General features: G+C 41.6%; 1 protein-coding gene across 1 annotated transcript in view; it reads right to left on the bottom strand.

The window, feature by feature from the left end:
• The window catches only part of RTN1 (reticulon 1), a 255,401-nt gene that overhangs the window by 115,053 nt on the left and 116,323 nt on the right, over positions 1–24,025 (bottom strand). Inside the window, exons 2-3 of the mRNA XM_037832602.1 lie at positions 12,252–13,025; positions 11–760 (exon numbers count right to left, since the gene is read on the bottom strand). Of these exons, the coding sequence (XP_037688530.1) occupies positions 11–760; positions 12,252–13,025 (1,524 nt within the window). The remainder of the gene's footprint in view (positions 1–10; positions 761–12,251; positions 13,026–24,025) is intronic.

The following is a 24,025-nucleotide window of genomic DNA, read 5'->3' as shown; positions in this document are numbered from 1 at the left end:
TTCACTTTACCTTTTTGCTTATTTAGGAATAGCAGAGGGGGTGCCGCGCCGGGACCTCGCTGCCCAGGGCCCTTCGCAGCCAGGGAACTTTGGTCGTAACTCGCTGCTTCCGCAGGTTTCTGCTGCGACGTGGGCCCCTCGGGCGCCGCGACTCGGTCTGCAGAAGGCAGCTCGGGGCCGCTGCTGGGGACAGCCGGGGAGGACTTCAGGAAGGGGGCGGGCTCGGCCGGGCCCCGCCGGCTGGGCGGGCGCTCCTCCGCCCGGGCGCTCGCCTCCTCCAGGATGGCGTCCAGGTTTCCCGGCTTCATCGGGGGCGAGTCCTGCTCCCGCTTGGGGCTCTCCTCCGAGGCCGAGGAAGCGTCGCACGACTCGATGATGAGCTCGCTGTCCAGCTCGGCCTCGCGCTCCTCCCGCAGGATGCTGTACTGGATGGACGGCGAGGCCGGCGAGGGCGGCGGGCCGCTCACATGGCCGAAGGTCACGTAGCCCGAGGACAGCGCGTCCTCGGCGGCCAGCGGGTCCTCGGACACCAGCTCGATCTCGGAGTCCCCCGACTCGGCGCTGCTCGCCTCGTGGTCCAGGGGGCTGGGGATGGTTGGAAGCCCGGACCTGGCCTTGACCTCTGGCCTGTCGGTCACCTGGCCTGCCGGCCTTGCGCTCTCCGTGGTTTCATAGGACAAGCCCTTTGCTTCTTTGATGGCAGTGATCAGCTCATCCTCAGAGATGCTGCATTTCCCCTGGGATTCTGCAGCAGATGGTTCTATCGTCCCAAAGAACGCAGAAGAGCCAGAAAGGCAGGGACAGACAGATGGACACAGAGAGAAGAAATAAAACAAACTTTCATTAAAGGAGATGTTTTGTCGTTGCTTGAGAAACACATAATCTCATTAGCACAAAAATAGTCTGTTTCCAGGGCTATGCTGGAAAGACAGGCCACCTGAACTAAAAGGCTAATTACTTTTATGCCCCAATTAATCAGTGTATTACATACCTATCTATCTTAATCTAGCTATTTTAAAAAATGACCCAGCAATTTCTTAGCAACAGAAGCTCAGCTGGGTTATCTGTTTCCATGTGATAAAGATTCTAGAAGTTATTGTTTTAATTTCTGATTCATCCCTTCAGGGAAGTGTTTCAGTTTCACAGAAGTGGATTCAGATAGTCTGATATATATAAATCTCTCATTTGGCCAACAATAGCAGCACCTTATGAAAATAATCCATTGCTTCTTGTCCATTGTCATCCATGTTCCCTGACTCCTCCTTTAATAAGATAAAGACCACTAATTTGGATCCTTGTGTACAACTTGATTTCTGAGCTTTGCATTTCCTTAAAAAAATCAATCTTTTGCTCTTTCTTAAAGTGCAACGAAGTGGAACAATGCAAGAGATGCTGTCTGCCAATTCCACCAAGCAGGCTGTGCAGATTGCCATAATGTGCAAACCCACAGGGCCTCCAAGGGTGGCAGCACACTGACTTTCCTTTCTCTTGCCTCTACCCTCTTGAGAAGAACAAAACCTGAGAGTCACCCTCAGTCCCCTGGGTGAATGCCTGCCTTCTGCCTGGTGTTTATCCAGATGGTCTGAAAGCTACACTGGTAATCTTGCAGAGATTTCTCCCCCTTGGATGAGACCACCTGGGATCACCATGACAACAGTGTTCAGGAGCTAGGTTCTCCCTTGAGGTACAACAAAGCCTTATTTCTGAATATTCTAGACAGTGGTCTCCAGCCCTTTTGTGAGCAAGAACTACTTGTCATTTCTTCAATGCTGGAGGTCACTGGGAGAATGGGGGAAGGGGAAGGAGTGGACTATCTATGACTGGGTAATCTGTTGCTTTAGGATTGTGGGAGAACTCCAGTGGATAACACATTTTAGACTTATAGTTTTTAGAGACTTTTACTTCTCTATAAAGCAGAATTGATATATCCTTTATCCACATATCATTTATTCATCTATTATTTATTGAGAACCTACCATGTGTTGGGCCCTCTTTTAGGCATTTGGGATATCTTAGTGAATGAATCACAACGAAATCCTAGTTTTGTTATTCTAGTGGGAAGGAATACAATACATAAGAAATACATGTAATAATGAGGAAATTACATGGTATGCCAGCATGTGTTTAGCACCATGAATAAAAGTAGCATTGGGTAAGGGAATCAGAAGTGATGGGCTAGAGTGGGGATGATTTGCAATTTTAAACAGGGAAATTAAGACAGGCCTCATTGAGAAGTTAACCTATATTCAAGACTTGGAGGTGAGGCGGGGGTCTCATGAAGTTATCCAGAGGAGAGCATGCCAAGAGAGAACAGATAATGCAAAGGTCAGCAGGTGGGAGCTGTAATGATTTCTACGTATAGCAAGGAGGCCATTGTGTCTGAGGTGAAGTGAACAAGGGGGAGAGTGATAGAAGAGGAGGGCAGAAACCTGGGGGAAGAGGGGGTTAGACCATGTAGGATCTTGTGGGGCTTTTGTTCTGAGTGACATGAGATGCCATGGGAGGGTCTGGAGCAGAGAAGCAGTAGGATCTAATTTATGTTTTTGTGTATTAGTTTTTAGTAACTTAAAACAACCACTTTATTATTTCTCACATGAAAGGAATTAAATAAAAATGAATTATTGCATGACACCAAATCCACTTTTTGTAGAGGTTAGTTCCTTAATAAATCATGCAACTAATTCTTTGATATGATTTCAAACACCATAAAGATGTGAAAACTACACTTCTGAATGGTAAAAGAGGGCACGGAGGAAGAAGATAAGGAGTTGAGGCAGGTGTAAATTAAGAAAGAGTCTTTATCTCCAGAGAACTAGCAGCAGCACCATCACGGCTAACTGTGTTGAGCTCAGTGTCAGGCACTTTACATACAGAGCATAGATCCTAGTGGTAATAGTTTAAGTGACTTTTCCAAGGCCACTATTTTAGTTTATCCTCCCTTTGGTTCCTTGGACCTATTCCCTTCTTTCTCTGTCCTGCTCTGTGCTCTGACAGGCTGATCTCCATAGACGGTATTACAGGAACTGGGACCACTAGCCCTATGGTTTCTGGTTCCAGGCCATAGGAAGCACTGAAGAAGTGGGAGGAGAGACTTGTTGAGGTATTTATACACCCTGCTCTTGGCAGGTTCCAGGAATGCTATCCCTTCCCCTTGCTACTTTAGGTCTAGGAGTTGTAATGGCTCCCTAATGTTGCCAGTCCCTGAGTGCTTTACCATCCTTTGCTGGTTCTCTTAACCATCTTTACAGATCTGTAAATAGCCCCATCTTTTAACGCTCTTCAGTTACAACCTTTGAATGTATCACTTGTTTCACCTGTTTCCTGCCAGGACCCTGACTAATAAAGCAGCATGTCTAGAAATGACTTGGCTTTCCACTTTATCACACTATTATCTGTTTACAATGTAGGTAGGTTCAGAGGTGGGGCAAGTTATATTTTGGAGAATAGAGTAAAGGAAAAGAGAACAGGATATCCATGTGCAAAATAATGAAGATGGACCTCTACTTCATACCCTATACAAAAATTAATTCAAAATGGATCAAAGACCTAAATGTATGAGCTAACACTATAAAACTTATAGAAGAAAAACTAGAGTGAATCTCTGTGACCTTGGATTGGACAATGGTTTCTTAGATATGATACCAAAAGACACAGGCAACCAAAGAACAATAGATAAATTAGAACTCAACAAAATTAAATACTTTTGTACTCCAAAGGGTACCATCAATAAATGAATAGACAACCAATATAATGGGAGGAAATTTTACAAATCAAATCCCATAAGGGATTTGTATCTAGAATACAATACAACTCAAAGAGAAAAAGAAACAAACTAAAAATGGACAAAGGATATTAATAGACACTTTTCCAAAGAAAATGTACAAATGGCCAATGAGCACACAAAAAGATGCTCAGCATCATTAGCCATCAGTGAAACACACAGCAAACCTACTTCATACCTATCAGGATGGCTAAAATAAAAAAGACAGATAAGTCAGTGTTGACAAGGATGTGTAGAAATTGGAACCCACATACACTGCTGGTGGCAATATAAAACTGTGCAGCTGCTTTGGAAAACTTTATGGTACTTCCTCAATGGTTAAATACAGAGTTAGCATATGACCCAGCAATTCCATTCCTATTCACATACTCAAGAGAAATGAAAACCCATGTCCATCCAAAAGCTTGTACATTAATGTTCAAAGCAGCATTATTTATAATATTCCCAAATTGGAAACAACCAAAATGTCTATCAGCTAGTGAATGGATAAAGAAAATGCAGTATATACACATCTTGGATTATAATTCATCCATAAAAAGGAATGAAGTACTAATACATGCTACAACATGAATGGACCTTGAATGCATTATGCTAAGTGAAAGAAGCCAATGACCAAAGGACCACATATTATATGACCTCATTTATATGAAATGTCTGGGATAGACAAACCTATACATACAGAAAGTAAATTAGCTGTTGCCTAGGGCTGGGGTGGAGGGATGGGGAAGTTGAGATTAATGGCAAAGAGGTGTAGGGTTTCTTTTTGAGGTGATGAAAATGTTCTAATACTGACTGTGGCAGTAGAAACACAACTCTGTGAGCATACTAAAAGCCATCAAATTTAAATGGATGAATTATATAGTATATGAAGGATATCTCAATAAAACTGTTTAGAAAAAGAGGAAGAAGAAATAAATAAGGATGAGACATCATCCCTGAATCAGCGCTTTTAGGAGAAGTGCCAGATCTGTATTGGACTGTACCAAGTAGTAACTTGAATTGTGTTAAGCCACAAGGAAATTGGGATTTATCTGTTATAGCAGCTAGTGGAAATCAGTTGAACATATCATTTCAATCTGGATTCCAGCCTCACTGCCTGACTAAGTTCACTGATGACTTCCAGGTCACTTTTGAGTCCTCACCTTACTTGTCTTCTCAACAGCATTTGGCACATTGTCCTCTCCTCCTTTGGCTTCTGCAACACTATCTTCTTCAGATTTTCCTCCTAGCTCTCCTAGCTCTCAGTCACCTTTGTGAACTCCTCTTCTTTCCCTTCCCGGACATTAAATACTGGCCTTCACCAGAGCCCTATCCCAGGCTTTCTTCTCAGGCACATTCTATCTCAAGGCGTTTTCACCCACTTCCACCATCGCTAGGCCTCATTTACTATCACTATGCTCATGACTCACAATTTTCTGTCATTCCCAGAGAATAAGAAAAAAACAAGACAGAACAGGTTAAGTGTATCTGTGTAGTACAGAGTTCTAGAGAAACTTAGAGGAGGTAATGGAGTTCACATTCGAATTTGTCTTAAATACAAATAGAGCCATGAAAGGCAGGTAGAAGAGTGAACTCCATGAGCAAAGATATGGGGGTGGGAAAGGAAAGAGTGTGTTCAAAGAATGGCAAATTCAAAAGTTAACTGGAGTATTGTGGGAGATGGTATACAGGGTGATGTGACTAGTAAGGCAAGAAGGCTTTGGAAACTAGGTTAAGAGTTGGTACTTGATTAGGTAGGCACTGGTGAGTCCTGGTAGGGTTAGGATGAAAGAAAGAAGTAGAAGGAGGAAGACCCTCTGAACAGTATATTGCAATAGACCAGGGGAGGAATTATGATGCCCTCATGAGTGGTGGTGGCTGTAGGAATGGAAAGGAGAGAGAAACGCAAGAGAAAATGAAGAGAGAGAAACCATAGACTTGGGGGCTCATTCATGTGGTGGGTGAGTAAAGGAAGGATATCAAGCATCACTCAGAAATGGTGAACTTGGGTGGGTAGAATAAATATGGATTCCATCCCCAGAAACATGGAAGTTGGAAGAATGTGCTGGTTTGATGGGAAAGGGGATGAAGTTTTAATCTTGAAGGTATCTTCCCTTCCTGTAGCACACATCCTTCTACTTTCTCATACTGGAAGCCCTTGGCTAACCACTCAACTACTAGAACCAATCAAACTCCTATTTGTGCAACATTCCTGGGAGACCATGTGGGAGGCAGGCAGGGGTATGGCCCCAGAGGGCCACCAGTGGCCCTGCAGGGAAGCCAACCTGTGTGCCAGCTGGCCTGATGCCACATTGTTCAGGAGATGGGCTGGTGTCCTCTCATTCTGCACAACCAAGACACCCTGCACAGCTTTATATTTGTTTATGTGATGAATTGATTGAAGTCTGCCTTTTCACCCTCTGCTACTTTCCCTGACCCTAAATTGAAAGCATCATGAGGACAAGGGGCAGCTAAGATGTTTTGGTTCAGTGTCATAGCCCTAGCACCTAGTGCAGTGATTGGTACACAGTAGGTGCTCAGTAAATAGTGCTCATGTGAGAGAAGTTCAAATATTTAGAACATTGGTTCTTAACCAGGTGAGTGGTTAAGAAATTCTGATTTAGTAGGAGTAGATCTGAATGGGGCCCAGACATCTGCATTTTAAAATTCCACACGTGATACTAACATATACCCCCAGTTAGGGTTTCCAGATTTAGCAAATAAAAATACAATGCACCCATTAAATGTGAATTTCAGATAAGCAATGAATAATTTTTAGTGTATGTCCCATGAAATATTTTTTTTTTTAGCCGACAACCATACCAACATGTGAACACCACTTTTTCAGAGCATTCAGCAAAGAAGATGAAAGGATCTTGCTTTATTTACTCAAGAGAAAGGATGATAGTCAGCTGTGGGGTATGGAAGGAAAGGACCTGGTAAGTCTCACCATGGGCAAATGAAAGTGATACATTAAAAATAACCCATACTTACAAGTCAAAAGGAACTCAGTGGCTCTTGTAGACATTGTCCTTCATTCTTAATGGAAACTAAATGTTTATCAAAATACTAGGAGGAACCAGGGGGAAATTTTAGAATAAAACAAAAGTTTTATATCCCTTTTTAAAGCCCTCTGGATCCATAGCTAAGATATTGGCTATTATGTGTCAACACTGACACAGCAAAGCTAGAAATAGACAGCTAAAATAATCATAGGGAATATAAAAACTGAGACAGTTAAAACCATCCCATTGGGGAGCTGTGTTTGCTGCTGCTGCTAAATATGATGATATAATTAGGATAAAAAGAAAGGTGAACATGGGCCAGTTTATCAAGCCACAAGGCCATTATCCAAGGGCAGGTGATGCTGTCATTTAGGTGTCCTCCTGGCTTCTGGTTCAGGTCTCTGCTCAAAGCCATCAGCTGGGAGATGTCTTTCCTAACCACTGAGCTGCATTAGTGGGAGGCTCTGCAGACGGTACAGGTGCCAGTGACTCCCATCCCCATCCCAGTCCTGAGCAATCAGGAGTCCCACTGGCATGGCAGGTGGGGGTAGCACTCTGGCTGTGGGGAGTAGGGCTTAGAGCAGCTGCTCGGGTGTGTGCATCCTGTCTTCCATCTTGGAGACCCCTGTTCTTTGTTCCCACCCTGAACAAGAGTACATTCTATTTCCTGGAAGAAGTCCCTCAACCTTCAGATAGAAAAGATTCATTTGGCAGTCTTTGTCTTTCCAGCTCTTCTGTGTTCTAATTTTCTTCACAACCATTGTAATGATTTGATACTATATTATATTATGTTTATTTATTTGTGTGTATGTCTTCCTAACTAGAATGCAAGCTCCATGAGGGCAGGGATTTTGTTGTGATTCAACACTGTGTCCCCAGCTGTGATGAAAAAATGCCAGGCATGAATAAATGGTAAACAAATATTTGTTAAATAAATGAATGGATGGATGGATGAATGTTGTCTCTTCCCAACTTAAACCCTCCAGTGGTTTCCCATTATATTGGAAACAAAGTCCAGACTCCTCTTTCTTAGCCTATGAAGCCCTGCAGGAGCTGGTTCCCATCTACCTCTCCAGCTGTTCTAGGCCACACTTCTCCCTTGCTCCTTTGCTCCACTGGCCTTCTTTCAGTTCCCAAATATCACAGCCTCAGGGCCCACGCATGTGGTCTTCTCTGTACCTGGAACCACTTTTAGCCCCTCTCTTTGAATTGTGGACTCATTCTCCTTATTCAGATCTCAGATCACATGTCACCTCCTCAGAGAGTCCATCCCTAACCCTCTCACATGCAACAATCTATACTTTTTGTGGTACTCACCCTCTGTGAAATTATATTGTTTACTCATGTGTTTCCTTTATATTGTCTGTATCCTCTGACTGGTAGGTACATTCCTTGAGGTCAGAGACCTTGGATGGCTTGTTCACTACAGTTTCTTTTGTGCCCAACATATGTCTGATTCATTGAGGAGTCACTTGATAAAAGTTTTTGAATAAAATGGTAAATTTTCAAAATGAATAGGAGAATCACAGATTATCATCAATGCAAGGAATTATTGACAATAGTTTTCAAAGAGTTTAGATCAATTTACTTTTTATTGCTTATTTCTTATTAAGGGAAGCTGGGTGGCTAATGAGGAACTCCTCCTGATGACTGTCCTGTCTGAGGCTGGCTCCTCAAAGAACAACCAGGAACCGCCATCACATGCCCCTTGGTGTTGCCCCTCGGTGGTGCCGATGAGCCAATGTTCTGGTGCATCAGGGCATTTATTACATTTTCCTGAAATGCTTCACTTGTATTCATGCCTGATCTTTGATGAGAAGAAACTTCCAATATTTAAGTCATGAGAATTTTTGCCTCTCCACCTCAGGATCTGTTATTTAACAAGAAGTTGGAGACAGTTACAAAATGGAATGATCTACCTATTGGAATTAAGGGAAATATATTGGACTCCTTGCTTAAGTTTCAGGGTCTGTGGCTTTAACTGTTCTAAATTAGGGTTTCTCTTCTATTATTCTCCAGACTTGAGGATTTCCTTATTTATTAAACAATGATAAATTGAGTTCCTTTTGCTTGGAATGCTTTCTTTTTCCTCAGTTTCTAGGTAGGATTATATGCAACTCTGGGATTTTGTCTTATCTGGTGGTACTGGGAATGGCAGAGTGACCCAAGACCCAACAAATGTAATAAAGCCCGTAACATCCAGGTCTATGGGCAGAGCAGAAAGTGATGCCAGAAACTCACAAGAAAATGGGAAGGGGAATAGTGTGAACACACAGGATAAAAAGAGCCAAGAGGAAGGCCTCAATGATGAGCTCTTCCCTCCTATATCTCCTGTTAATTTTATCTGTTGTCAAATGACTTGGGTGTTAAGATGTAGGATATGTTAAAGAGAGGAGAAGAACATGGAATAGGGCTGTGAAATGGTACAGGGGACTTTCTCTCTCTTGAATAAACCTTGCTGAGAATGTTCATTTGGGGCAAGGGCAGAGAAAATCATTGACGAAACCCCCATGCTGCTAAATGGGCAACACAAGATCATGAGTTAGATCTCTCTTTTTCCAGTCTTGAAGTTGCCCTAGAATCCTAAAGGACCATATCTACTTGTGGTAGAATTATGTACCCCAACAAAAGATATATTCCTCATCTTCATCTTAATCTTAATGTGGGTGTGAACTCTTTTGAAATAGGACCGTTTGAAGATGCATTATCTTTTGAGTTGTGAACTCACTTGTGAATAGGATCTTCTAAGATCCTATTTAGATATAGCCAAACTGAATCAAGTGATTCCTAATAGCTATTAATGGAGGCCTTATAAAAAGCCAGAAATCAGAGCAGACCAGGAGGAGAGCAAGGACATCACCAAGTAATGGAGGCAGAGATGGAAACCAAGGAACCCCAAGGATTGTGGCAAGCCAGCACCAGAACACTACAGACTTCAGGGAGAAAGCATGGACTTGATAATGCCTTGATTTTGGACTTCAAAATCATGAGACAGTAAATACTTGCTGTTTAAGCCAACCCATTTTGTGGTATTTTCCAAACTAAGACACCACTGAAAGAAAAGAAATTCCCTCGTAATTAATGAACCCCATGTCATCAACTTTTTAATTCTAACATTTACCTAAGGCATGTGCCATGTTCAAGAACCTATATATATTGGAGCTTTTCACTCTTCCTGAGGACTGGCTAAAGTCTTTTGGACTTACCCTTGGACAGTCCTGGGGCTCTATAAAAACACAGCTGAAAATAAAGCTTTTTTCTTCAAAGCAACAAATATCTTTATTTCATGGAATAATAGAAGGGTTTTAGGGTATAGTGACAGAAAGAATATGAGGCAGCTTTGTGACTCAGATATGTCCCTAACTCACACTGTAGACCTGGACATGTCCCATCTAATCTACTTGGAGCCTCAGTTTCCTTATTTGTCATCACCACCCAAATCTCAATTTACATTTTGCCCATAGTTCACCATGCCCTGACTGGAAAGCCATCCTTCCTCTTCCTCTTCACCTGCCTGTTTTCTCCTGCTCCTTTAAGAATCATCTTATGTCTTAGTTCACCCTGGTGCTATCATTTACCAGTAGCTAAAACAAATACCATGCAGTGTGTTGGCTTAAACAGTAGGAATTTATTGGCTCACGATTTGGAGGCTAGAGGAAGTCCAAAATTGAAGTGTCATCAAGGTGATGCTTTCTCCCTTAAGACCGGGGCATTCTGGGGCTGGCTGATATTGCTGGCAATCCTTGGTCCTTGGCTTTTCTGTCATGTGGCAATGCACAAGGTGGCGTCTTCCCATTCTTCTTGTGGGTTCCACTGACTTCCAACTTCTGGCTGTTCCCTGTTGCTTCTCTCTCTGTGTCCAATTTGCTTTGCTTATATGGATTTCTGCCATATTGGATGAAAGCCCACCCTCATTCAGTTTGGGCACGCCTTAATTAATATCTTCAAAGGTCCTATTTACAAATGAGTTCATACCCACAGGACCCGGGATTGGGGCCTGAACATGCCTTTTGTGGAGGATTTGACTCAATCCCCCAAACCCAGGTAGCTGTTGGACTCTGATGCTCAGTACTCTCTGGTTCCCTCTCTCAGAACACAAATCACATGGAGTGTGACTGTTTTCCTGGTCATCTCTCCCATTGGAAGACAGGGACTGTGTTTTGTTTGTTTGTTTGTTTGCTTGTTTTTAAATGTCTGCATCAGCAGCACCTAGTAGAGTACCTATCTAAAAGAAAGTGTATGGAAAGTGTTTTTTGAGTGAGTGAACAAATCTGAAAATCAGGGACGTGGCACACATGGCACACAAGATGCTTGGAGCTTCATAATTGAATGAGTCTGAGGTAAGGTTGGGGAAGGGGAGGATTTAATCCTAAAATCTTTGGAGAAACAGGATAGGAGAGACTTGCATTAAATGTGTTCTGGTACTGTACAGCAGCATCAGGGTTTAGAGCAATCAGCCCCCATCCTGAGGCTTTTGACACATTTTTAGAGTTCAGTGAAAGCTCTTTCCCCTAAGAATGCTCTTTTGGGTACAGTTCAGCCACCAAGGCAGGGGGGAGATTCAAGTACCTTCCACCAACCCCTTTGTCTGGAAGCTTCACAGGCATTCGAGAGTGTTAGAGATGCAGAAGCTTGAGAGAAAGTGGGCAGCATTGCTGCTTCCACTTCTCCCACATGGGATGGAGTGGGATTGCGTGAGGCAGAGAAGCTCCTGCTGCCCCTCCAGCCCTTCAAACAGGGTGCAGGAGGCCCCTTAGTGTTTGAGAGAATGTGTCTAAGTGTGGTTTAATATCCTGCCCTGAGTCAGAGAAGGAGAATGTTCAAATTGAAATGCCTAATGGACCCCAAACTATTTTTTATTCTAACCAACTCATTTTGTTTAAAAAATAAAATTATATGCAGAACTTGAATAAACTAAAATCATAAAAATGAGGTTGAAGGAAGAGGGCAGGAGTCCCCTTTGCTTAGCTTTCCTCTCCCTATCCATCTCCTTCCCCAAAAGTCACTGTGCAGTCATTGTACAGACCTAGAGCTGGGTCCAGGAATGTTAAGTGCCCAAGGTGGCCAGGCTGGTCTGGGAGAACAGCAGGGTACTTTCCCCACGATCCCCCCAGAAGACCATGAGGTCTAGGGAGGGGAGCTAACCTAGATGCTGGCAATACCTCCCTCTAGTCTCTGAATGGTGGGGCCACATAAGTATTTTAATATTTTCAATGTCGTCATCCTTATCTATCCCCTCAACTGAAAAAGAAACATTTTCCAAAGCAAATCTGTTAGGACCTTAAGGAAAATCCCAGATCCCAACCTTTATACAATGAGCCTGTGACTGAAGAATTTGTATGTTAATTGCTTAAACTAAATGATATTTAAGGGGGTCACATGGTAAAGTATTTTGAATGCAAATCTTCATTCCTTAACCTGTGCTTTAGGAATTCAGATTTCCACCTGCTATTTTTTCCCAAGACCGAACACTCCAGTTCTCTTACCTGTTCCAGAAGATGGAGGAGTGACAGATCCTGGGCTGTCGTCTTCAGGCTCTGAGACGGTGACAGTGGGGACTGTGTCAGGACTTGGCTTCAGACAGATATCTTGCTTCTCAGGGGTCTTCTCCTGGGTAACAGTTTCAGCAGATGGTTCAATCTCAGTCAATGTGATCTTGACAGGGGCTGTGATCACTGGGGCACCATACCGCTCTTCAGAGAGATCGTCTATATAAGGCGCAAATGTTGACTCTTCAAATAAATGGTCCTTCATGATCTTTCCCTCTACAGGAGCTGGTTCTGCAGGTCCGCAGACGCCTTCAGATTTTGCTGAGATTTCAGTGTCTTTGTTGTTCAAGTCCAGGTCTTTATCTTCCAACTTGGGGTGGCATTGCTCCTGACGTTTCACCTCCTCTGGCCTGGTTAAGTCAATGTATTTATAGGCTTCTGCTTTCATCTGGTCCAGGGGGTCTGCTAAGATCTTGTTCACTTCAGTGGACTCTGCAGGAGTCACCTCTATTCCAGAATCAGAACTAAATAAGCCACGAGGTTCCGTCATAGGCACACTTGGCAAGGAGTGTCCGGGGGTACTCAACTGCTCAGGGCTCTCTGAACTGGTAACGTGACCATTTTCCTTCTGAAGAATTCCCGTGAAATATGTAGAATCCTGCTGAGGTGGGTAACAGATGTCAGAAATCAGAGACGTGTAACAAGCTCCATCCCTGTCTTTTGATGTTGTTGAAAAGGTCTGATCCATGGCACCCAGAACATCTGCCACACCTATGAATCAAAACAGCAGCACACAGTGAGTGGGCACCTGGCTTTGGTTCTCTCTCCTGCCTCCCCCACCCCCACCCCCACATGCCTTGTGAAGACATGACACCTTTTCACCTCAAGACCTCCGAGTTCCCCCAGAGCAATGGCATAATTTGCCTATCTCCCTGATATTCTATAGCACATCGTATTTTCTGGATGGCAGACCACAGAGGCCCATGCAAACTGCCATGCCTCTGGGATAGATCCCAGAGAACCAGAAACTTGATTTTCAACATCTACTACTTCACAGCATAGCAGATGTTGGCTTGTCGCTCAGTATTATTAAAAAGGAAATCTCGTAGTATTAATGGCTCCTTACATCAAGGTGGAAATGTCTGGCTGCTTCAGGTTTCAAATGCAACAATAGGATAGTAGACTGGGGGACAGGGGAAGCTGCTTGCAGACTCTACCAGAACTGAGAAAGACTTTAAGAGATCCTCTGGTCCAGCCCTTGCATTCACAGGCTCCTGCCCCCTCCTGGATTGACACCATCCATCCTCATTTTAGAGGCCTTCAGAGAAAGGGACTCCTATTTTTCTAATGGCCCCATCCCAAAGTGGTATCACCTTAATGACAAACTTCTTTATTTCCTCAGTTTCCCCCTCATTTTGTTTCCTTTTCTCTTGCCAGATATCTGAATACCTCTACTACCCATTCTTTGGCTTCCAGCGGTATCCAAAATGACCCACTGGGAATTTCTTAGTTCTACTGGTGGTGCTAAGGGCACAACAAATGTCCAAGTTTGAGTCTATAGAATGTTTACCTCTGGCCTTCATTCTACTAATAAACCAGCCAAAAAGTTCATTAATAGTGAGCAGGAAAGGAAAATTTTCTATTTATCTTTGCAGGAAAATGCTGCCAGAGGGGAAAAAAACTAACATTTGTGGAGACCTCAGTATGTGTTAAGCAGTGGGATTTTACCTAATTCTAACAACAATTATGAAGCCTCACACTCATAACACACACTCACACCCACACACCCATACTGACACCCACACATCATGCATAGTATAAAAACCCTTAAAGATTTACCCAGTGAATGTTCCTAACTAGGGCACCAACCCATATAAAAGTAATAAAGGCAGTAGCAGTAATATAATAATATTAACAGCTAACACATGAATGCTTACTGTTGTTCATAGTACCAAGCTTTTTATTATTAATATTGAGTCACTTAATCATCAAAGCAATCCTTTCAAGACTGGCAGTATTATTAGCCTCATTTTACAGAAGAGAAAACTAAGGAATGGGAAGGGGCTAAATAATTAAATAATAAAGGCAGTAACTGGCAGAGCCAGAATTCAAATCCAAGCATTCTTGAAGCCAGGAAATCTCTCCTCATGCCAGTTTGTGAAATTAAAAAAAGACGACAAAGAATTTGAATCAGCATTAGGACAAATAGACATTTTATCTCTCCTGAGCCCTTTCCTTGGTTGCATGAGCTACTGTTTGTCTGTGGGGATGGAAAAACACAAAGCCTTCTCACTGTTCCAGCACTTTCCGGCCTCAGCACCTTTGTACTTGCTGTTCCCCTTTCTTGGAACACTGTTTCCCCAGATATCTGCATATCTAACTCCCTCCCCTCCAAGTCTTTGCTCAAATGTCACCTTGTCAATAAAGTCTTCCCTGACCACCCTGTCTAAATTTGCAACATGCTTTCCCCTTCCCACTCCCTGACACTCCTGTTCTTTTCTACTCTTCTCTACTTTTTATTTCTACTGTATAATTTATCTCCTTCTAATATATTATATAATTTACTTATTTAATATCTTTTTGTTGTTTCTCTTCCCTTGCTAGGTGACCTCCATGAGGGCAGGAATCTGACTATTTTGTTCACTAACATAACCCAACACTTAGAACAGGACCTGGCACATAGTAGTCACTCAAGAAATATTTGCAAAATAGAAGAAATTATGAAGTTCAGCACTGTGGTGGTTTGAAGCTGTACATACCCCAGAAAAAAAACATGTTCTTAAAGCCAATCCATTCCTGTGGGTATAAACCTTTGTAAGTTTGATCTTTTGATGAGGCTATTTCTGTTAACGTGTGATCCACCTCATTCTTAATCCTGTTACTGGAGTCCTTTATAAATGGAATGAATACAGAGAGAGGGAAAGCCACAGAAGCAAAGCTGAAATCAACAAAATCTGGAAGAGAAGGGAGAGACTAGGAGATGCCACCATGTGCCTTGCCAAGTGGCAGAGGAGCCAAGGATCGCTGGCAACAGGTGTTTGTGAAGAAAACACAGCCTTGATGATGCCTTGATTTGGACTTCAGAGAAAGTCAACCCATTTCATGGTATTCGCTGAAGCAGCCTAGGAAACTGAAACAAGCACTAAGCACAAATACCAGAATTTCACGAGAAGATTTCCCCCGAACTATTAATGACACTCACCTCATCCTGCAAGTGACCTAATTTTGTGAGCAACCTGCCAGTCAAATCCATATATTTCAGCTAAGCTTCTAATTATACTTCCTTTCCATATGGAAGCCCCTCTTCTCAAATTAAACAAACAAAAAAATCAGTAGTAAGAAGAATAACAGTAATTATGGACCTTATTGCCTAAGTACATATATCTACCAAAGAAAAGCTATTCAATTTAAAACCATGTGTGCAAGTACCCTTTTTATCCTAAAGAATTGTTAAAGCTTCTATGATGACATGGACTCAACCTCCATGCAGACCTCACTGGTGGCAGGGAGAAGAATTCTGAGATATTTCACTATCAACATTTGGGTCCTGGGATTCTCTGCCACAGTTATTGAGAAACACTTCCAGACATTGATAATTAATTGTCCATCAGAAAGTAAGGAAAAGTTTGCCCCTGGATATAAATAGTCTGGGGATGTAGGGAGTGGGGAAGGGGATTCGCTCCTGGGAACACACAGTCGGTGGTTTCAGGGCACCACAGTTGCTGTCATTCAAGTGTCATTCAGTGCTTCCACTGCAGGTGTTATCAAAGGGCTCTTGATCCTTATCACTGATCCCTGGCATGTTGTTTAGCCCTCCAATGAATGTATCACTAGAGTTACCATACTAGACACACTGTCACCTGCTCAGCAATCCCCTGCCTTTCTGGGTAATGCTGAAATTCTGCAGCCTGGTACTTGAGATGATGCAAACTTCACCTGGCATCAGAGCCCCAGGTCCACTGCTCCTCTCACTTATCCTCCACTCCAGGCATACAAGGCCCTTCACAATCCCACACTCATTTGACCAACTATTCTTAGCCCTGCCTTCCATTTTCCAATTCAAACTCTAACCTCTGGTTAAATTCAACTACCCATCCCTCCTCCAACACTTTGTCTTTCCAATCTCCACACCCAAATCTCTGCCTTTTTACCTCATACCATAAAAGATAAGCAGTTTTAAATGCCACCTCTTCCATGCTAACTTTACCTGCCTGTACCTGACCCTTTCCTACTGTTCTCTCTCCTCGTCCCTATAGCATTTAATTATATTGCTCATGTGGCATGCATGACATACAATGTACATATGCCCATGGATTTCCTAGGGACCTGTAAGCTCCTAGAGTTTGAGGCTCAAGTCTTGAATACTATATTGTGTATAGTAGGCAGCCAGTACAAAAAAGTAAACGAATGAATGAATTAGTAAGGAACTGCACTTAATTCATGCAGCTACTTAGTATAAACCAGGACTAGTTAATATAAGTTACAAAGATCTTTTTAATTTGTTATGTGAAAGAACAATCTAACAATTCAGTTACCCAACAATGGAGTAAAGCAGCACCTTAGGAACAAGAGTGTTTCTGATCACGGTGGACACTCAGGCAGAGAGAGGCCCAATGTCTGTCTATGACGGACAGGAAACAACACTTTGTGGGAATTTGGATGAGACAACCACAGAGGCCTCTTTCAACTTTCTAAGACTTTGTACTAATTGACTGCCACTGTAGTCTAACACAATTTCCTTTACTACTTCTTCTCATCTTGTAGAACAGAACCAGTATAATTTTCCCTAAGGCGATGCCTCAGAGAATTAGGGCTTTGCAGATGTATGGTAATAATTGAAGGGGCAGGACCTAGATTACATCTACATTATTTGAGAGACAATAAATAAAATCAAAAATTGGGAAGAACTCTTACTCCTGAATTTCTTATCCTACTACTCTGTCTTGCTCAGTGAGCTCAGCCTGAAATTGGGAGAACCCCTTTGTGTCATTCTATAAATGCCACCAAGCAGAGGAAAAAGGAAAAGTCATTTGTGTAAATCACACACTGCAGATGGTCCTGTGTTAGAACCCTCTTAGAATTAATAACCTTAAAACTTTGAACGTGGCTATGTCCCATCTTCTTAAATAGAATTTGAAAAAAATTTTAAAAATCTTTGAAGTTCTAACTTAATGAATTTGAAAATATATATACATTATATGGAGACTATCAGGTAGAACTCTTGAAAACAAAAAATCCTTCTAGACAGTAAATTATGTGAGAGCAGAGTCCTGTGGGGATTGTTGGAACTGGGAGGCAAGCTGAGCCCAAAGGCTCAGGAAAGCCAATTAATTCTTGTCAGCACCTCCTGCAGAGCTGGCAGATGTGGGAAGTGAGGCAGAGAGAATAAGCCAGTTGCCCCAAGTAGGAACCAATATGCTACAATGTTAAATACAACTCCACTAAATGAATGTGCTTTCCTTGTCTAGACTAGAAATTACCATCTTTTTACATAACCAAGAACTCCTTGGAACATCTGATTTCCTCATTCTCTCCCACTGTCTCTGAGCCATCCAGAAGTCTGGTTTGCATGGGGACAGATGTACATAGGCGTCAACATCTCTCAGCAGGTGGCTGGATGTGGAGGGCACAGCAAAATCACTTACCTGGATACATTGAAAATGGGATTGATTTTCAAAATTTCAATTTATAAGCAACTTTTCAGGAAAGTATTTATAACAGAAAAACTGAAGGATCCATAGATCACTATATCTAGTCAAAAGCTAAGAGGAAAAAGATGAAAATAAGGTGAAATTATTGTCATTAAGTCCCAGAGTATGTTGATAAAATCAGGATTTTGTATCCACTGATGTCGTAAATCAGAAATACTAATCACAAGGTAGACAAATTCAGCAGCCTCATAAAAGGTGGCTGGTTTATTTATTAACTTTTTGGCAATCCTAAGGAATGTGATGACAAAGATGGCTTACTCATGATGGTTTTCCTTTCCCTAAGCAAAGAGTCAACCCTAAAATCTTATTTCTCAACTCTGTGATTCTTCAATTGGTGACTTACAGATTAGGCAATTTGTATTCTGGCCCTACCACTAATCATTAGTTGTGAGACTGGGCAAATTAGCCTCTCCGAGCTTCAGTTTATTCATCTTTAAAATGGGGCCAGTAATAGTTCCCACATTTTGGGGTTGTTATAAGGATTAAATGAGATAATGCACTTAGTTCTGTGACTAGCACAGAGTACACACTCAGTACATGAGAGCTGTTGATATTATTACTTCTGTTTCACAAGGAAGACACTGGCCATTTGCAACATACCACCATCTGTCCATTAGCTTGTTCTTTTATCTCTAATGACAAACCGGGTAGTTTGAGCCAGAAGGAGTTACATATGGTCAAGCCACACTTGTATAGTCCTCTGGGATCTGCCCTAGAAGGTAAAGTCCCCAGACTTTAAGGCCATGGCTGTCTGCACAGCTCCATGAGCAGGTGGCTGTTCATTAAATACTATCTAATGATGCAACTGACATAGAACCTCTCATGAACATAGTGAGCATGAATAGTTGAGATTTACCAAAATAATAAACAGAAGAGGAATGGGAGTGTTCAGTGCCCATAAATGAGCTTTCTCCTCTGTGGATGGAGCTAATTCTGATGCCTCAGGGTTGAGGTAGGGGGTCTACGGCTTCAGAAGGTACTTTTGTAACTCAAACAGCCTCTCTTACAGCTCTGAAATGGAAACCTGGATAATGACAGGAAGGAAAGCCTGTGTGGTAGGTTGAATTATGTACCCCAAAAGAAAAACATGTTCTTAATTTTAATCCCATTTCTGTGAGTGTGAACCCATTGTAAGCAGGACATTTTTTTTTCCCTTCAATTGATGCAACTTAGCAATTTTTATTGCAACTGGAAGACAATACATCCCAGAAACTCTATGGTAGGTCTTGGGGAAAAGTGTTATTTACAATATATGATGACATAGCTTGTCTTTGGTAATATGATCAAATATGAAGGATTCAGAATGCAAGTATGGATGTAAGCAGGACTTCTGAAGATGTTATTTTTAGGTAAGGTGTGGCCAGCTGAATTAGGATGGGTCTTAATCCTATTACTGGAGGCCTTATAAGAGAGAAAGCCATGGGGAAGACCAGAAGCAGGAAGTCGGTAGAACACAGGAGAGAAAGGAGAGGACTTCATCATGTGATGGGAAAGCCAAGGAACCCCAAAGATTGCTGCCCAACAGAACACTAACGACTCATGGAGGAAGCAAGCCTTCTAGCCTCTGAAACCATGAGCCAATAAACTCCTGTTGTTAAGCCAACCCATTGTGTGGTATTTGTCATAGCAGCCAGGAAACCAAGACAAAAGGTTTTCTGAGCACAGATATGGAAATGCTCCATTAGAGAAACATCTAATTTACCTTTATTTCTGGATTAAAAAAAAAAACAACACACAAATTATTGTTTAAATAGAGCCAGTACTCTCAGGGTAGAAAGGGTATTAGTCCCTTTAATATCAGAAATATAAAAGGCGTGTGGTCATGTGAAGCTGTGTACCCCAGAAAAACATGTTCTTCAATTTACTTCATTCCTGTAGGTGTGGGCCCATCATAAGTAGGACCTTCTGATGAGATTCTTTCAGTTTAAGAAGGTGTGGTCCACTTCAATGAGGATGGGTCTTAATCCTATTACTGGAGTCCTTTACATGTGGAGTGAAACTCAGACAGAGAAAAAGCTACAGGAAGCAAGAAGCTGAAACAGTAACCAGAAGAGAAGGAAGAGACCAGGGGACACCATCATGGGCCTTGCCATGTGATGGAGGAATGAAGGATCACTGGCAGCCAGCCCCAGAATGCCACAGTCTTTGGGGAGAAAAGCATTGCCTTGATTTGGACATTTTTCAAGCCGCAAAACTGTGATTGAATACATTCCCATTATTTAACCTGACCAATTCATGGTACTGGCTTAAGCAGCTTAGGAAACTAAAACAGGGGCACAGGGAGAATAATAAAAACCTGGAGTTTTTATTATTGGTGGAGTGGGGAGAGAGGTACATGCTAAACTAAAAAATTAATGGCCAGATTCAGTGACCCAAACCCTGAAGTCACTGTTCCCAGAATCCTTTCCCCTTAGGCTGCCCACACACAGTAGGCTGGGCAGAAGTTAGGCTGTGAGGCTTTTTCCTTGAAGACGCCCACTCAACTCTCCTGAGTGCTAAGAAATCAGTAGGTTCACAGCCTCTGTGATAACAGAGCCATCTATGAGAGATGGTTATGCCACATGGAAAACATTCTTTGTTACCTGGAAATATTCTCCTTCTGTAACTAAGATGCCTGTGATCTAACATGACAAATGGGTGCTGAGAAATACAGGTACACAATTCTTTACCAGTTTTCATCCACGTGATTTGTTAGACGGGTTAAAAAAAAAAAAAAAAAAAAAAGAGCCTGCATTCTCTAGCAAGAGTGTCATCAGCTTTGGCTGCATTCTCAGCCAAATGCATAGACAAATGTTTAAGTCTATGAGTAACTACTCTTCCTTTCCCCAACTTGCTGCCTTATTTAAACTTGTCTGCTGGAATAATATATTTAGCTGCCAGGACTGCAAAATTAATGTGTAATAAAAAATAATTCAGAGAGGAATATCTGGGGAAGATGGCAGACTCGGAAGCTCCAGAACTCACTCTTTCCTCCAAAACAGCTAGGAAACTGGCAAGAACTGTCTGAAACAACTGTTCTGGGGCTCTGGAGGCCAAAAGAACACTGTACAGTATCCAGAGAATAGGGGAGAAAGAGGCTGAGAAACTGCGGTAAAGAACTGTGAGTAGCTTACTCTGTGGCAGCTGCCAGCACCCATCCACCACTTTTGAGGTGGGCCACCTTGGTGTCTAGCCCCTGGCTAGCTGCTGTGCACAGAAAGGGACATAAAAATTCTCTTCCCCAAGAACAGGGGTGGGCACAGATGAGTACTGATCACAGCTTTTGATTAGGGAATTCAGATTGCTGGGTCTCAGCTCTGAAGTACTGTTTCAACCCTTGCTAGACCCACCACAGACAAAGACAGCCATAGCCATTGTGTAAAGCCCACCCCCATAGAAGCAGTGATGGTGAAAGTTTAAAGACACAGTGCCTCCTTAGGGCTGCAGGGAACAGTATGCTGAACAGTGCCACCTGCTGGGCAGGCCAGGAAAGTGCAGCTTCAGGAAGCTGTCAAAAGACATTTTGATATCTTCCTGACCATTACCCTAGGGCTCTCTGGAGCTGGTCTGCACCCTCTCTGTGAATTCCTGGGATCTTTTGGCTGAGAAATACTGACTTGTAAAAACTCCCTGGGATGACCCTCCTACCAGAATTTTTCCTCCAGGCAAAAGCAGCTAGAAGCAACAAAAGAGTGTAAATATATACATAGGGACAAAACAAAAACAAACAGAATAGATCAAGTTTCTGGGAGAAGGAAAAGAGGAAAGGAAGCTTTCTCCTGGGGGTAACATAATTGCACAAATACTGAAATCTTAAAAATTGTACCACATATCCAAAGAAAGAATCAGATGAAGAAGAACTGAAATAATCTGATCAGTCAAACATGGGCAACTCTAAAGATCTACTATAAGTTGAACCAAGCATTAAAGAAAAGCCTTAACTCAAAGAAAATCGACAATAAAACCCTATGCAAGAAAGAGAAACTGACCTTCAGAGAAAACTCATCAAGATATCAGATGTCTAGACATCAGCAAAAAATTACAAGCCATACTAGGAAACAGGAAGATATGGACAAATCAAAGAAACAAACTAAAACTTTGGAGGGGACACAGAATTTGGAATAACCAATCAAAGATGCTCAAACAAATCTCCTAAATCAATTCAAGAACATGAAGGAAAATATGGCTAAAGAGATAAAGGACATAAAGAAGACACTAGATGAGCATAAAGAAGAATTTCAAAGTATAAAAAAGAACCATAACAGAAATTATGGAGGTGAAAGTCACAATAGAAGAGATTAAAAATACACTGGAGGCATAAAACAGCAGATCTGAATAGGCAGAAGAAAGAAACAGTGAACTAGAAGACAGAACAATCTAAATCTTACAGACAGAAAAACAGAGAAAAGAATGGAAAAAAAAATGTGCAAGGTCTCAGGGATTTGAATGACAGCATAAATACACAAACATAGGCATCATGGGTGTCCCAGAAGGAGAACAGAAGGGAAAAGGAAAGGGGCAGAAAGAATATTTCAGGACATAATGGCTGAAAATTTCCACACTCTTAAGAAAGACATAAATATACATGTCCAAAAAGTGCAATATACTCCAAACAGAATAAATCCTAATAGACCTATGCTGAGACACATGCTACTTAAAATATTAAATGACAAAGATAAAGAGAAAATCCTGAAAGCAGCAAGACAAAAGTGATTTGTCACATACAAGGGAACCACAATAAGACTAAGTGCTGATTTCTCATCAGAAATCAAGGTGAGAAGGGAGTGGCATGATATATTGAAGGTACTGAAAGAGAAAAACTTTTCAGCCAAGAATTCTTATCTGAGAAAAATGTCCTTCAAAAATGAGGGGCAGTTTAAAATATTCACGGATAAATAGAAACTGAGAGAGTTTGTCAACAAGAGACCTGCCATACAATAAATACAAGGAGCTCTGCAGGCTGAAAGGAAAAGACAGGAGAGAGAGGTTTGGAGTAGATTATAGAAATGAAGATTATCAGCAGGGATAACTAAACGGATAAAAGAAGAAAAAAGAATAAGATCTTACATATAAAAACAAATGGATGGATTGTCTGATGTGTGGATATATCTAAATAAAACTGCATTTTTAAAAATGTAGTAAATGATGAAGTAAGTACTACTTTACAGTAAAACATTGAATGTTAATGGATTAACTCCTCCACCCATCAAAAGACACAGATTGGGAGAATGCATAAAAAAGTATGATCTAACTCTATACTATCTACAAGAGACCCATCTTAGACCCCAAAACACAAACAGATTGAAAGTGTAGGGTTGGAAAAAGATATTCCATGCAAACAGTAATCAAAAAAGAGCTGGGGTAGCTATATTAATATTGGACAAAATAGACTTTAAATTATAAACTGTTGTAAGATACAAAGAAGGACAATATATATTAACAAAAAGGGCAACCTACAAAAAAGAAATAATAATCATAAATATTTATGCACCAAACAATGGTGCCCCAAAATACATGAGGCAAACACTGGCAAAATTGAAGGGAAAAATAAACATCTCTACAATAATAATTGGAGGTTTCAACACACCATCAATAGATACAATATCATCACAGAGGATCAATAAGGAAACAGAGAACTCTGATAATATTATAAATGAACTAGACCCAACAGACATTTACAGAACATTGCACCTCAAAACAGCAGGGTATACATGCATCTCAAGTGCCCATGGATTATTCTCCAAGATAGACCACATGTTGGGTTACAAAACAAGTATCAACAAATTTGAAAGATAGGAATTATGCAAAGCACTATCTCTGACCAAAATGGAATGAATCTGGAAATCAATAATGGGAGTATAACTGGAAAATTCACAAATATGTGGAAGTTTAACACATTCTTAAACAATCAGTGGGTTAAAGTAAAAATTGCAAGAGAAATCAGTAAAAATCTTGAGAAGAATGAAAACCAGGACACAACCATATCAAAACATACGGGATACAGTGAAGGCAGTGCTGAGAGTGGTGTTTATAGCCCTAAATGCCTATATTAAAAAAGAAGGAGCTAAAATCAAAGACCTA

This window comes from Choloepus didactylus, chromosome 4, assembly GCF_015220235.1.
Source record: "Choloepus didactylus isolate mChoDid1 chromosome 4, mChoDid1.pri, whole genome shotgun sequence".
NCBI classification, from domain to species: Eukaryota; Metazoa; Chordata; class Mammalia; order Pilosa; family Megalonychidae; genus Choloepus; species Choloepus didactylus.
Note: the sequence above shows the minus strand (reverse complement) of the source record. Positions and strands in the feature narration are given on the sequence as shown.